Source organism: Dendrobium catenatum, unplaced genomic scaffold, assembly GCF_001605985.2.
Source record: "Dendrobium catenatum unplaced genomic scaffold, ASM160598v2 fragScaff_scaffold_1221, whole genome shotgun sequence".
Taxonomy (NCBI): Eukaryota; Viridiplantae; Streptophyta; class Magnoliopsida; order Asparagales; family Orchidaceae; genus Dendrobium; species Dendrobium catenatum.
The window spans coordinates 2,063,539-2,077,833 of NW_021319683.1; the positions used below are offsets into that span (position 1 = coordinate 2,063,539).

General features: G+C 35.5%; 1 protein-coding gene across 1 annotated transcript in view; it reads left to right on the top strand.

Moving 5' to 3' along the window:
- LOC110108421 (MND1-interacting protein 1-like) overlaps positions 1-13,925 on the top strand; it is a 39,014-nt gene extending 25,089 nt beyond the window's left edge. Inside the window, exon 2 of the mRNA XM_020839052.2 lies at positions 13,207-13,925. Within this exon, the coding sequence (XP_020694711.1) occupies positions 13,207-13,695 (489 nt within the window). The 3' untranslated portion in view covers positions 13,696-13,925. The remainder of the gene's footprint in view (positions 1-13,206) is intronic.
- The last annotated feature ends 370 nt before the right edge of the window (positions 13,926-14,295 follow it).

The window sequence follows — 14,295 nt, forward strand, 5'->3', positions numbered from 1 at the left end:
TACAGACAAAAAAACAGTATACCAGTCTGCCGGGGGTCCAAGGGGGCGCTGCCCCCTGTCGGGGTTCGACCTGCCCGGTCAGGAAATGAAGTTCTGCTTGTTTTTAAAGTTTGTAAGTTGTTTGTATGGGAAGATACCGAGTGGTACCGAGCATGTACCTAGCAGTACTGAGCGGTATCGAGCATGTACCTAACGGTACCGAGCGGTACTGAGCATGTACCTAACGGTACCGAGCGGTACTGAGCATGTACCTAGCAGTACCGAGCATGTACCAAGCGGCACCCAGCATATATTGAGCAATACCGAGCATGTACTGAGCGGTACTGAGTGTCAGACACGTGGAAAAGGCTAAATAGAACGGACGATTTTATCATTTAATAACCGGACACGCGTGTCCGACACGCGTTTCCGATTTTAATTTTAATTTTTTCAAATTGCGACACTCCAATGCCGTGTCGGACACGTGTCTATGCCGCGTCCGACGCCTGTCCGTGTCCGACACGTGTCCGACACTGCATACTCTCTTTAAGTGGAGTGTCGGTGCATCATAGGAAAATACACATACAATACACATTAAGTACACATAAAATATGCAAAGGATACGCATTACATACGTAGTAAGCACTCATTTATGACGTAGGATTTGGTGGTTACGCATTTAATTTCGCTTGCACAAGGTTATTATTTTGCATAGTTTAGCTACGAATCTTTTGCTTTGCTTATTATCATGGAAATGAATTGGTCTGCTCGTGAAAAATTTTGCTTTTTCTCCAATAAAGAAAGATTTGATAGAGAAAGCAAAAGAATACAAGCTAGTATTTAACATGTGGTCGATTTTTAGGTGTTGTGTCCATCAATAGTATGAAGATGAGGACCATATGCTTTGAAATTTGCATGCTGAGGTGATTAGAGTCAAGCTATATAGGATGAGGGATTTTCTAAAGGCTGTTGGTTGGAAATATCTAGAAATGCGGTTCTTTCAAGTTGATCAACACCTAGTACATTCTATTTTTTGCAGATGCGATATCACTAGATCAGATGTGAATAAGAAGCAAGTTTGACATTGATGACATGCAATAAGTTGATAATCTTATATTTTACCATCCATGGAGAGTATGGCATGATGAGTTCATTATTGACCTACATAACAAACTAATGAATAAATTACTGACTGATGGTAAGAGAAGGGATTTCTTAACTGGGGATGACTGAAAAAATCATCAATTTGAGTTCGAGTATTTCTTTAAATGTTGTTCTACATAAACACAACTCCAAGATTGTTTACGTATATTGCTTAAGAAGTAAGGTTTTGTAGTTTTCCTCCATAATGTTAATTAATTACAATGATTTGTGCTTTAGTTTTTGTTGTAAACAATAGAAACACAACAAAAAACGCAATAAATATGCAACATGTAGTGAATACGCATTGAATATGCAGTAATTACACAATATGTACTCAGTAAATATGCTATAGTTACATCACGAATACGCAGAAATCACTCATTACAAATAAATTTAATTACAATGAATATTATAAATACGCAGATAATATAAATAGAATCCGTATCAAATACGCATGTAATAAGCAATAAATACGCAGCTGTTTAGCAATCATTCCTTATAAATAAATTTAATTACAATGAATATTTTCAATTAAATCAATTAATCATTACAAATAAATTTAATATATTTTTTCCTCTGAAACAATGATATCCCTCATCATGCTCGTGTACTCAGACGACGGCTGACTGGATCCTGTGCTGGTTTTAATTCCTCTGTGAAACATTCAGGCATGTTTGAGAAATTTAACGGCTCTGCAGGTGAAGGTATTTCTGATGTATTTACCTTCACAACAGCTTTCCCTGTTAAAAAAAATTAACCACAGGCATAGTCACATTTTGTAATAATACATAACGAAAAGCAATTAGTCATGAAGTTAAATTGTACTCTTTGGCTTCATCTTTTCCCAATGGCTTATCAACTTTGCATTTGAGATTGCCTTTCGGCCTAAGCCTACGATTTGGTGGATCTTTCACTTTTGCAATGACACCCTGTGTTCTTCCTAGAAACTTCTGATTGTTTCTCTTCCCATGAAGGATCAAATCTAAGCTGTCTTTCATCGTAGCTAACTTGTATTATTCAACCTCATTCTCGTACGCTCGTGTGCTAATTTGATATACAAATTTGCTGAGATGATTTCTGAATATGAATCCATTACTAGCTTCAGGATTATTCTTTGAAGATCCTATGAACATGTGGCCCGAATATATATCTTTTCAAGTTCTTGCTGACCATCGCAAAAGTAAGTACTTCTCAGAGATTTTCATCATATCTAGATGCCTCAAAACTCTCATGCAATGCGAACACAGTAAACCTATCGTCTCGAACTTTTTGCATGTGCATTGAATGCTACCCACTTGTGCATCAAAGTTAACAACCTAAGGTTATATTGATCCTTATTCTCTGTGCAACTTACAAAAAATTTTGAAGAATTAGTTTACACAAACTCTATACTTATTCCACCCACACCCTGCAAAAATTCTTTTTCCAAAAATGAATATAGTTTTCTTGAGTAAAATTGAACAGCTTGCTTTAAAATAAGGTTGCTTTTTATTACATGCGATATTTCGACTTGCTGCATTTTCAATTGTCATCATATTCGTTCTGGCGTCATGTAGCCATAACTTCTCTTAGCCTAAAAAATAATCAGTTATAGAACTTATGGGCTTCGAAATACCATGACACACGTTATTAGTAGACTCGCTCGCTGTGTGGACCGAATGCCCATGTTAAAATAGTCCTTATTTAATATTGTTGAGCACTTATTCCTTAACTTATAAAGATCCCCAACCAACCATGATCATGAAGGTTCCCTTCTGTGATTATTTTATCTCATGTTTTCTCGAATCTCTCCTCAGAGACACACTTGTTCAAACACTTATGGAAGATACCTCTAGCTTTGTTGTTACTATTGAAGCACCAAACTTTCGATGGAATCTTTTTACAGATATGCCATTGGTACAGTTTATGCCGAGTTTGAGGTAATGCAACTTCTATAGCCCTGGCATTTACCTAGTCTTAATCAGTAAATATTATTCTTGGATGTTTATCACCTATTATTCATAAAAATGTTATAAACAACCACATAAATGATTCATTTATCTCTCTGACAAGGACACCCCAAGAAGAATGTTTTACCAATGATTATTAACTCTGACAAAAGGTGCACAGATTAAATTATACTTATTAAGCCTATAGCTAGTATAAAAAAATCATTATATCTCCAAAACAGTCATAATTTATCCTATCCATCCCATCTATAAAAAAAAATTAACAATCTATCAGCTTCATCAATTTGGACGTCCCATGTGAACATGTCATCAACTTGACAATCTTTAAAGAATTGAATCAAAGAATTAGTATCCACAAATTCAATCTTTGCTCTTTTATATTTTTGAATAAAGTTTTATGCATCCCTCTTAGTGAATCCAACATTATGCATACCTTCTACTTCATCTGCATGATAGAAAAATACATCAAGAGTTCTTATTTCAGCTTCTGTCATTGATTTAAGAACTGAAGCTTTCTTTCTCATCACACACATTCCTATATGATCTAAGAAGTTGCCGATCTTCTAGTCTAGCCAATTAATTATTGTGGTTTTCATTAAATTTTTTGGCCTTCTAAATTCCAGTTTTATATACTGTAAATCTAACAATAGCAGGACATCCCGTTATGTTCTCTGGTTTCCGATATTTCATTTGGGAATTCAGATCAACACCTTGCATTTTATCTTTATGGAATTTGGCCAGTAACTGTGATGATCTTTACGAACACTAAAACCAGCATTATGGGCATAACTACAATAAATCTCATACGTCTCATTCTCATACACTACCTGCAAAAAATGAAAATAAATACAAAGTAAACATGCAAAAAACATGCAACAAATATGCAGGAAATACACATAAGATACGCACAAAATACGTAGTAAATACGCCCAAGATATGTAGTGAACACTTATGTCTAAAAAATCCAAAATAAACAACAAACAACTCGTATACATCTCAAAATTGTGTATATTGGCTACATGCTCACATATAGTCTGAAAAACTTGGAAGGAGTTTCAACATTGCCGATAAGTTGAAACCTATAACAACTCCAGCAAAAATAACTTCCGGTTCATCTCCAAAACTTAGCTTTCCCTCCATGTGTAGTTCTTTCAGCTTCAACTATTCTGCTTATTGGACATCTGCATACTGATTTTTGGCGTCCGCTTCCTGTGGAAATCTCATCTATTTAAAGAATGCAATGTCCTTCTCCAAATCAGTCTTCATCTTCATCGGCATTTCTCTCTTTTTCTTCTTAACAAGTAGCAATAGTTTCTTCATCTAAATGCTTTAAAAGTTGGGGAGCTTTCGTGGTTGATTTCCTGAAAAAGATGTGCCAACTCTAAAAATTGAACTAGACGGTCTGGGTTAGTTGGGCTGACAAGATATAAAAATGCAAATGAATAATTCCACTTGTGCAATACACGCGTCATAATTTCATTGGAGTCCGGACATAGAAGTACGTTTGGACTCTGCACAGAATTATTCCTCCTATCTAGGAGAGAGGATTGTGAAGGAAGATTAAAAACTAGCAACAAATCTCCAAACAAGCTATCCAGAATTATATCCCAAAGTTAGACTTGGAATGGTATATAAGAAAGTTGCATGGGCCATAACCCAATTTCCAAAATTATTTGAGTTTCATTAAATATGCCGTGAAGTGAACCTTGTGATGTGATATTTGGTAAATGCATATTTTAAAGATCCTCCATTGGAAGATCTTGGTAGCATACCAAAATTTAAGATTTATGTTTTATAAGATGCTTTAGACCATCACAAAAAAGAGACTCCTAAAGAAGGTTTCAACTGGCCATAAATTTTACAGTAGGTTATCCTCAAAGGTACAAACAATACATCCTTAAAGTAAAGACTTGGACTTCCTAGACAAGCTTTTTCACGACATAACTTTTATTTGAAGAATATTTTAGTCGCACTAAGGGCGTCACTTTATAGCATTTGAGTAGTATTGTTCATAAAGTGATCTGCCACCAAACATTTTTAATAACCTACTTTGAGGTCAAGGCCTCAAATATGCAATGTTGCTCACTTAACAGCAGTGGGCAACATTTGGACAATGCAATTTACATAGATCCGTCACGGGAAGATCTTGAAAGCCAAATCTGAGGTCTATACCTCAAATATCCAGAGTTGTGCGATGAGCAGTGGAGTGTGGCGTCTATATAGTGCAACTTTTGTGATCCATAGGGTCCCAATAACCCACTGGAGGTCAAGGTCTTAAATCTATATATTGGGATTTCTTGAAGAGGAGGGAGGTCTTTCTCTCTTTGGATTTAGAGAGAGGGAGAGAGGTAGAGAGAGGGGAGAGCAGATTTTTTAGGTGGAAAATATTCTAAAGATTTATTCAATTTTTTCTCATTTAATACATAACAAATATCCTCTATACATAGATTTTACGTTGGTGTGATGTCTCACAGAATAACACTAGCCTAAATTTGGACCAAAACCTAATAATCTTCACCTTGGTTTAGAATTTACAATCAAAGAAAAACCTGTTCAAAAGGAATAACCAAGAAAGAAAGACTTACACCAATCCCGTGCGATCTCCCCCGCATACAACACCCAAGTACCCATTTTGTACTCTTGCGTCTGTCGTCCGCAACCAGCCTGCACGACTGCTCCCATGCCCACGCGCAACCATGTGTTTACCAAGCCCGTCGCTTGCCTGGCCTGATTCAGACCCACGCCAGTACCGACCTGCCTTCTTTCTTTCTTGATCAAGAACCTTCCTCCATCTCCACCTCCACCTCCACCTGTCTCTTCTTTTGCATGCAGCAATCCAATGCTTCCTGCCGATTGATCCGCTTCTAATGGCGACCTTGATGTCTAAAAGGCGCCCACCACAACTTGGCTCCCTGCTCGCGGAAGAAGGTTGCTCTCCGCCTACTGCCTACGCACATCGAGCGAGTGAATCAGCCTCTAGCCTCGCACACGCTGATTGATCCCGCACCTTGTGCGTGTTCGGCCCTTGCCCTTCTTGTCCGCTTGCGCCCTGCCCTGCGCATCATCTCACGATTTGCGACCAGTTGTTGCCCTTATTTTGCATGCACGAAACCCACGTTGTCAATGGCCTTGCACGCACGCCATGCACCAGTCTGCGGACCTGTGGTCCCACCTTCCGCGCGAACCCAAGCATGCAAACCTTTCGTGCACATATCCGCGTGCTAGTCTTGATTAGGCTCAGCCCGTGCCCAGCTTGGTGCCTGCCTATGGCACTTTTGCGTGCCCCCTTCCGTGCGATCTCGACTGTCCCTGCATGGATTAGGCATTCTAACCTAACGAACCTCTGTTGCCTTTGATCCTCATGCAGGAACAATCTAACGCGGCTTCGAACGTGACTAAAGTCTCACGCAGTCTGCCTCATCTCCTCCACATGGCTTCGATTGCACACCTGCCGGTCGATTGCCAACGTTGCCCGCTCCACGGCCTCCCATCTGCCTCCCACACGTGGACGAACCCGCTCTGAACCTCCTGCACAGACTTCGATTCCGCCTCTTGCAGGCTCAAGAAAACCAGGTCCCTACTCTGTCACCAATCTGTTCTTGATTATAAGAAGCTTTCTCCTCCTTACCCCTTGATCGTCTCCACCAGGCTTTGATACTAGCTTGTTTGAATTTCTTGAAGAGGAAGGGAGATCTTCTTTCTCTCTTTAGATTTAGAGAGGGAGAGAGAGGGGAGAGCTGATTTTTCAAGAGGAAATATTTTAAAGCTTTATTCAATTTTTCTCATCTAATACATCACATATAACATCTATAAATAAAATTAATATATATATATATTGTTAAATCTCAACCTTACGATCCCGAAGACATCCACGGCTGTGAACAGTAATCCGTGGGAGGACTACAAGGATTGCATTAATTCCTCCCATTGATTTAGGAATAATTATATTCATATTATTATAAGAGTTATTTGTTTCCTTATTGATATACCTTGTATAGATCTATAAATAGGGAGTAGATTGCTTAATAAAATTCAAGCTTTTCCCTCTCGTTCCTCTCAATTTAACATATATATATATATATTATATTGGTGTGATGGCTCGCATAATAACACTAGCCTAAAGCTGGACCATCCTATCTCTCCCTCTCTCTAGATACAAAGAGAGAAAGAAGATCTCCTATCCTCTTCAACAAATCCCAACAATATAAAATATGAATTGTTATTTGTGACATGTGGGTAATGAAATTATTATAGATCTGGCATTGAAAGGTCCTGACAACTAACTCTGAAGTCAAGGCCTCAAAATATCCAAACAAGAATGTGGAACGCTGGGGCATAATTTCTTAGAAATGCAATTTCTAGAGATTTGCTACTGACATATCATATAAGGCAAATTTGAGGTCAAGACTTTAAATACCCAAACTTTTATGGTGAAAAAATGTGCTATGATATGTTGGCATCACAATCCCTGAAGAATGGGTCTGGAAGAAATCAAGTTTCTTTCATGGCTCTATAATTTGACCTGAAGGTATTTTCTCTTTGGAGATCCCATGCTGAAAGGCCATTCCATAAAGGGTTATTTTATATCCCTCCCCCCTCAAAATGGGAAAATCTGGTCAAGCTTCTAAAATGACATATTGGGGCTAATAATAAAAAATCTCTCAGTCGAAAACCTCTAGCATATCCCAAATTAGTCAGAAACTCAGCAAGCTCAAGCAAATAAATTAAAAGATATCTCTTGATTTAGCAAGCCTAAAGGAAGGGTCATTATACAAAGTAGACTCTAACAATTAAATTAAATTTGGGATGCATTTCCATCAGTTCAGTTAGTTTAAAGGCAAGCCTTGATTCTGCTCAGGTCGTAAGACTCTTGTTAGAGCTAAGCATATAAATTTGACGATCTCTTGCAATGGAATTTACACATTTACTCTCTCAGTAGCTCAATAAGTCCAAGGTTTAAGCCAGCATGTAATCAACTTAGCAAGCTCTAAAGGCCAAATTATTAAACTGTTATCAGCTCATGAATCTAAAGGCTAAAGTTGGGCTATCTTTGAAAACTCTCCTACCAAACACGGGACAATTTTATATAAATCATCTTCAAGGGAGCTTAGTCAAGCTTTGTTGTTAGAATCACAAAAGGTAATTTTTGTTTATGGGTTGTTCAGTTTGATAAGTGATTGTAAAGTATTCTAAATATAGTAGTTTTTTAAAATTTTTGTGTTTAATTTGGTGAAAAAGGAATTCATAGTAAAATTTTAGTAAATTTCAAATTCACTTCATAGTTAATATTTTATGTATTCAAAACTAACACATTTTCGGCCAAATTTCAAATACGCTGAAAGTTGACTCCACTATCACAGTTTCGCACCACTGTTGGTTGTTGCCCCCGCATTATCGCTAGCTGCTGCCTACCATTGTCGACCGTTGCATTCCACCGACTATGATTGCCTGCCACGACAATTTTCCACATGCCGCAAGTTGCCCTTTATCAATGCATGTATCTGTCCTCCTCCATTGTCCACACCTTTCTGTCACTAACACCAAAGTTGTTATCGTCGCCACCCCCTTGCATTCATTTTACTTGATACACTGCATTTTTTTTACACATCCAGACAATTCTAAACATTTCAAATATATTGCATTTTTATGCATGTTATATTCTATTTTACTATGCATTTTTTTTAACAAACCAAACAACCCCTTACCCGAACAATACTACTCATGATATAGAGAAAAGTTATGACCTCATAATCTTAAGGGTTAACCTATTTGTTGATTCAACAAGCTCAAGAAATCGAGACAGCATATTAATCTCAAGCTCAACACATCCAAGGATTGGGCTCGAGTATCAAGTCCCAATTCAATAAACTTAGGAGCCAAAGTAGTAAAAATCAATGTTGTGAAAACCGTATCGAACATCAAATCAAAATAGAGAGGCTCAAGGTTCAATGGTTCGAACAGGATTGAATCGAATGTTGAACCAAATAACGTTATAAATATTAAAATCATTTAATTGAAAAATAAATGATACAATAAGCATATAAGAATTATGCAATAATATAAATTTGTGATTGAAAAGTAAATTTAGTTAACATATAAACTTATAAATTTAATATAAATTATTGCTAATTTATATTATATATTTAAATAAATTTACAAATATAAATTTTATATTAAATTCACATTATAAACAAGATTCTATAAATCATTCATATTAAATTATTTAAATATAATAAATAGTTAAAAATTATTTTTTAATAGTTTATGAAAATTTTAAATAGAAAACAATTAAATATGATTAATAAAATAAATAAATAATATTTATATTATTAAAAAATTTGTTAAAAAATATATAATGTATATGTTTAAATTTGAAAATATTAATTAAATTATTTAGTCCCGCATCACTTAAAAGGTTTTTTTTGATCTTGTTTATATAGCTTTTTTAGTTTGCGTATGATAAGAGCTCACATGAGGTGGTGAGACCATGTGGGTGAGTTTTGTTGGTGGTTAGTCTGAAAGTGATTATTATGTAAATTTAATGCTCATTATAAAATTTAAATTAATTTATTATATTTAACCATTTTTTATGCTAAATTTATTGAATTAATTTATTTAATTATTTAAATCAAATAGCGTTGAAATGGTCGTTTCTATGGAAACGGGATCAATTCAGCAGTTCGTCGATCGAACTAGCGGTTTTGATCGGTTCAAATCGATTTTTAATATGATCCGAACCGGCCTTGTGATTGATTCATAGTTGAACTAACCGGTCCGATTTGATTTTTATAACCTATCAAAAAATCTCATTGCATAAACCTGAGGTTTGAGATGTTTTAGTTAGTCAATAAGATTAAGAAGCCAAGTCAGCATACCAAATATTAACTTGGTTCAATAAAATCAAGAAATGTAGTAGAAATAATCTCAACTCACAAACCTAAAGGTTGAGTTGTTCTATTGGTTCAATAAGCTATAAAAAGTCAACCCAACATACCAATTTCAAGTTCAACATTTTTTAAAAATTGATCTTGAATTTCAAGTCCCAATTTAATAAACCTAAAGATTGATTTGAGAAAATTTCTTAGCTCTCAAATTTAAAGAGTCAAGTTACCTTGTTGATTCGATAAGCTCTTGAAACCAAACTAGCATACAAACATCAAGCTTTATAAATCTAAAAGATTGAGTTTGAATATTAAGAACTAGTTCAATAAACTTAAGGGGAACTCGTGAAAAGTTTTAGTTGATAAGCTTAAGGTTTGGGCGGCATCTTTGATTCAACAAAGTCCAAAGGTTGAGTAAATATACAAATCCTAATTCAATAAGCTTAAGGGTCAAACTAGCACATTTCACAAACCTAAGGGCTAAAGCTTCATTTATGATTTAGAATCTCTAGTAACCTAGTTGGCATATGCATATGATAATTCAACAAGTTCAAGGATCAAGCTCTCTTTTGCCCTCTTAAGGGTTGATTTATCATGCTCTTTGTTATTGGTGTCTCTCACAAGTGTTTGTCTCTTGTTTGTTGTCCGTTGTCCTTCCATGTTTTCAACAATATGCCTACAATATGAATGTAAGTTTATCAATGGAGTGTTGCATTACTATAAATTAATTCTCAACCGAAAATTTTTTATCACTATTGTCATTCTTAATATGATACCAATACAAAGATTAGTTTTCGACCATGAGAGCGTGCAAAGGAGTTACGGTTAGCAAGTGAACCAAGCCACCATTCTTTTCTAATTGCATGCCAAAATAAAATCTTATGAAATTGAAAATTAGAATGAGAAATAGGCTCATGGTTTGGCTTAAGCTCATTATGGTTGAACAATTTAATCCCATACCCATGTGCACTAGTCTATTAAGGCTTTTAGAAGATTATGCTTATCGACTAACCAAACCCACTTGATAGCTCTACTATGGTCTTGGTCTTCTCCCTTGTATAAAAGCTTACAGAGGATTGTGTTGTGGTCACCAATGGTTTATCCCCTGATCGGTTACCGATTTGGCCTTGAGAGACTTCCAAATGTGTCAGAGATGATGTGTAAGCCTTAGGAGAGGTTGGACTAGAGTGGTGTTAAAGTACAATACAATAAGAAGGTGATGCACAAGGGTATTGCAAATCTAATTGAATTCTGATAAGTTAATTTTAAGTTTTGTAAGGCTTCAAGCCTTCAATTGATGAGCACTTCAAGACTTGGAAATACTTGGAGATGGAAGAAGAGTGTTTTATGAATAATCTTTCAGATTTTCATGAAGTTTAAGAGTTTTTGTGGGTCAAATGGGAGCTAGAATTCAACTAGGTTAGATTCAATTTTAGTTTGATCAATAACTTTAATAAGGGTTTTGGATGCGATTTTATGCGGATAATGCTAGGAAATGAGTGTGAAATGATGAGAGGGTGATTGTAGAAAAGTTTTATATATATAAAAAAACTTTTAAAAATAAAGATACAAAATACTTGCTACTTATAAAAATAGTAAGGTTGAAGAGACCACCAAACTTTTTCAAGTGAGTGTTGGCCACTAAGCCTCCTTTTCTTGGAAAGAACTTCAAATCTTGCAAATACAACTTTTTCTCTTCATTTTATTTGGCTTGTTGAGAGGTTTGATAGAGAAGTATGGATAGAGGAAAAATGATCTACATTTGATATTTATTGATTTAGAAAAAGCATATGATAAAGTTCAAAGAAAAGCGATCTGGAGAGTTCTACAAAAAAAAAGAGTTAATAATGTTATTAAAGATATGTATATAAGAGCTATTACTTGTGTTTAAACACAAGGTTGTTTTGGATTATATCATATCTTTTTTACACTAGTCATGGATGTTCTTACTAGACATTTGCGAGAGAATATACCTTGTTGTACGCTTTTTGTTGATGATATTTATCTTGTTGATAAGATTGGAGAGGGAGTTGATGAAAAACTTAAAAATATGGAGTTCAACCATAGTGTCTGAAGATTTTCGTTTGTTTGATCCAAAATTGAATATATGGAGTATAATTTTAATAGTAATAGATCTACTTGTAGCATTGACATTGGGTGATCAAGTCATTAAGAGTCCACATTTTAGATATCTCATGGTGAAATAGATGGATATATTATTAATAGAATTCAAGCTAGATAGTTGAAGTGGCTGAATGCATTGAACCTATTTTGTGATAGAAAAATACCCCTCAAACTTAAGGGAAAATTTTATAAGATGGTGGTATGACCTGCAATGCTTTATGGTGTAGAATATTGGGTATTAAAAGAGAAGCATAAAATTAATTTAAAAGTTACATAGATGGGAATGCTCAGGTAGATGAGTGGCTTCACACTTAGAGATAGAATTTGAAATGAGTATATACGGGAAAAGGTTGGAATAGTTCCAATGGCAAATAAGATTAGAGAGTCTCTTTAAACGATTTGGTCACATCATCTGATGATCTTGTTAGGAGAGTAGATATATGATCCGACCTATGTTATGAAAAGTAGCAGTAGATCTATAAAGCAACTTGGGTAGAAAGTATTGAAAATGGCTTTTTTTTATATTTAAATGATAGTATGACTTTTAATAGGATATAATGGAGAAAAAGGATTCATATAGCCGACCCCATGTAGTGGGATAAAAGCTTCTTGTTGTTTTTATTCATCTGGCTTAAATAGTTGTACACGTTACATTTGAATTACTTAATTGGAGGGAAAAAGGAGTTGGGGGAGGTTTTGGCAACATTAATGTTGGAAAGAGTGCATAACTTCTAATAACTGCCCCAGCTTTCTTCCCTTAGCCAGCCAACCAAGCATGAGCTCATATTTAATTTAAATTAATTCATTCAATTAAATATGCGCACATAAGGAATTAACCTGTCCCTCCAAAATTTAGAAAATCTAAAATTCAAATTTTCAAAATCTTTAATTTTGCACTTTAACTTTCTAATTGCTACTACAACCCAAAATCACAATAACATTCTCTTACAATACTTAATGCATATATAAATATAAAAGTAAAATTCTATTTAATTGGATTGCTCCTTGTTAACTTTCTTTTGCTTTGGACTTTGAATGACTTGCGTAGTCACATTTCTTAGGAAAATTATTATGTGATGTCTTTCGTAGTCACATTACTTCGTTTACACTTCAATTTTCTTGATTGGCAGATTAAATGGAGACAAGAAATGAAGGACAAGGAAGAAGCCCTTTCACTCCTTGAGGAGGAACATAGAGCCAAGGAAGCTGCTGAAGCGAACTGCAAGAGAAGGCAAGAGGGTTTGCGCCAGAAGATTGAAATAGATTTCCAGCGTTATAAAGATGACATTCATAGATTGGAAGAGGAACTTTCAAGGCGTAGGGAAGTCGCTGCAGCTGCCCGACTGATTCATTCAGTAGATACAGAGGCACCAAAACCTCTTGCAGAATCCAATCCTAAGGTTCTTCTTCCTGAGCCGCGACGCTCGCCACAGAACAATAAACACAGGATATGCTGGGTCTGCAGGGACAACGAGGTCTCAGTAGTTTTCTTACCATGTGCCCATCAGGTTTTATGTTACAGCTGCAATGAAGAAGGCAGGGAGAAGGGCAGTCATACCTGTCCAGCCTGCAAGGAACGTATTGAAGATAGGATTCATGTTTATGGTGCCAGCTCGTAGGGCTTTTATTTTTTGTGGAGTTTCAGTTGCATTCCTTATCCTGTAGGTCATTTTTTCCTTTTTGAATTCCCTCACGGCCTCTTCACCCATCATTTAATCTGCAAAAATACCCTCACACTGTATTCCTTTGCTTGGTGGCCAAGCTGAACTAGTAAAACAATACTTATGCCTTCCTATGGCCGATGAAAGTACTACAAAAACTATTATTGAAAGGTGTGAAATTTCATGCTTGAGCGATCTCAGTAGAATTTACAGCTGAGCAGCTATGCTTGGCAATTTTTTTTTGAATTTTATGAATGGAAATTAGAGCAACGCCTATACTGTTAATGACTAATGAAGAAAATTATCAAATTATTATGAAAGATGTGAAATTGTTGAACTTGTTACGTGCTGTAAAAAAATCAATTTTTTTATGATCTATTGCAATCTACTGATGAACATCCAACTAAAGAAAAATCTTTGCTGTGGAAATCCCTGGTAAAATTTTACTGAGGATGTAGCATAACTTGAATATTTTATAAGGTAGATCTTCATTATTTGGATGGTACTAAGGAACCTTTATAAGATTTTTTATTGCATTGATTACTGTCTTGTAAAATC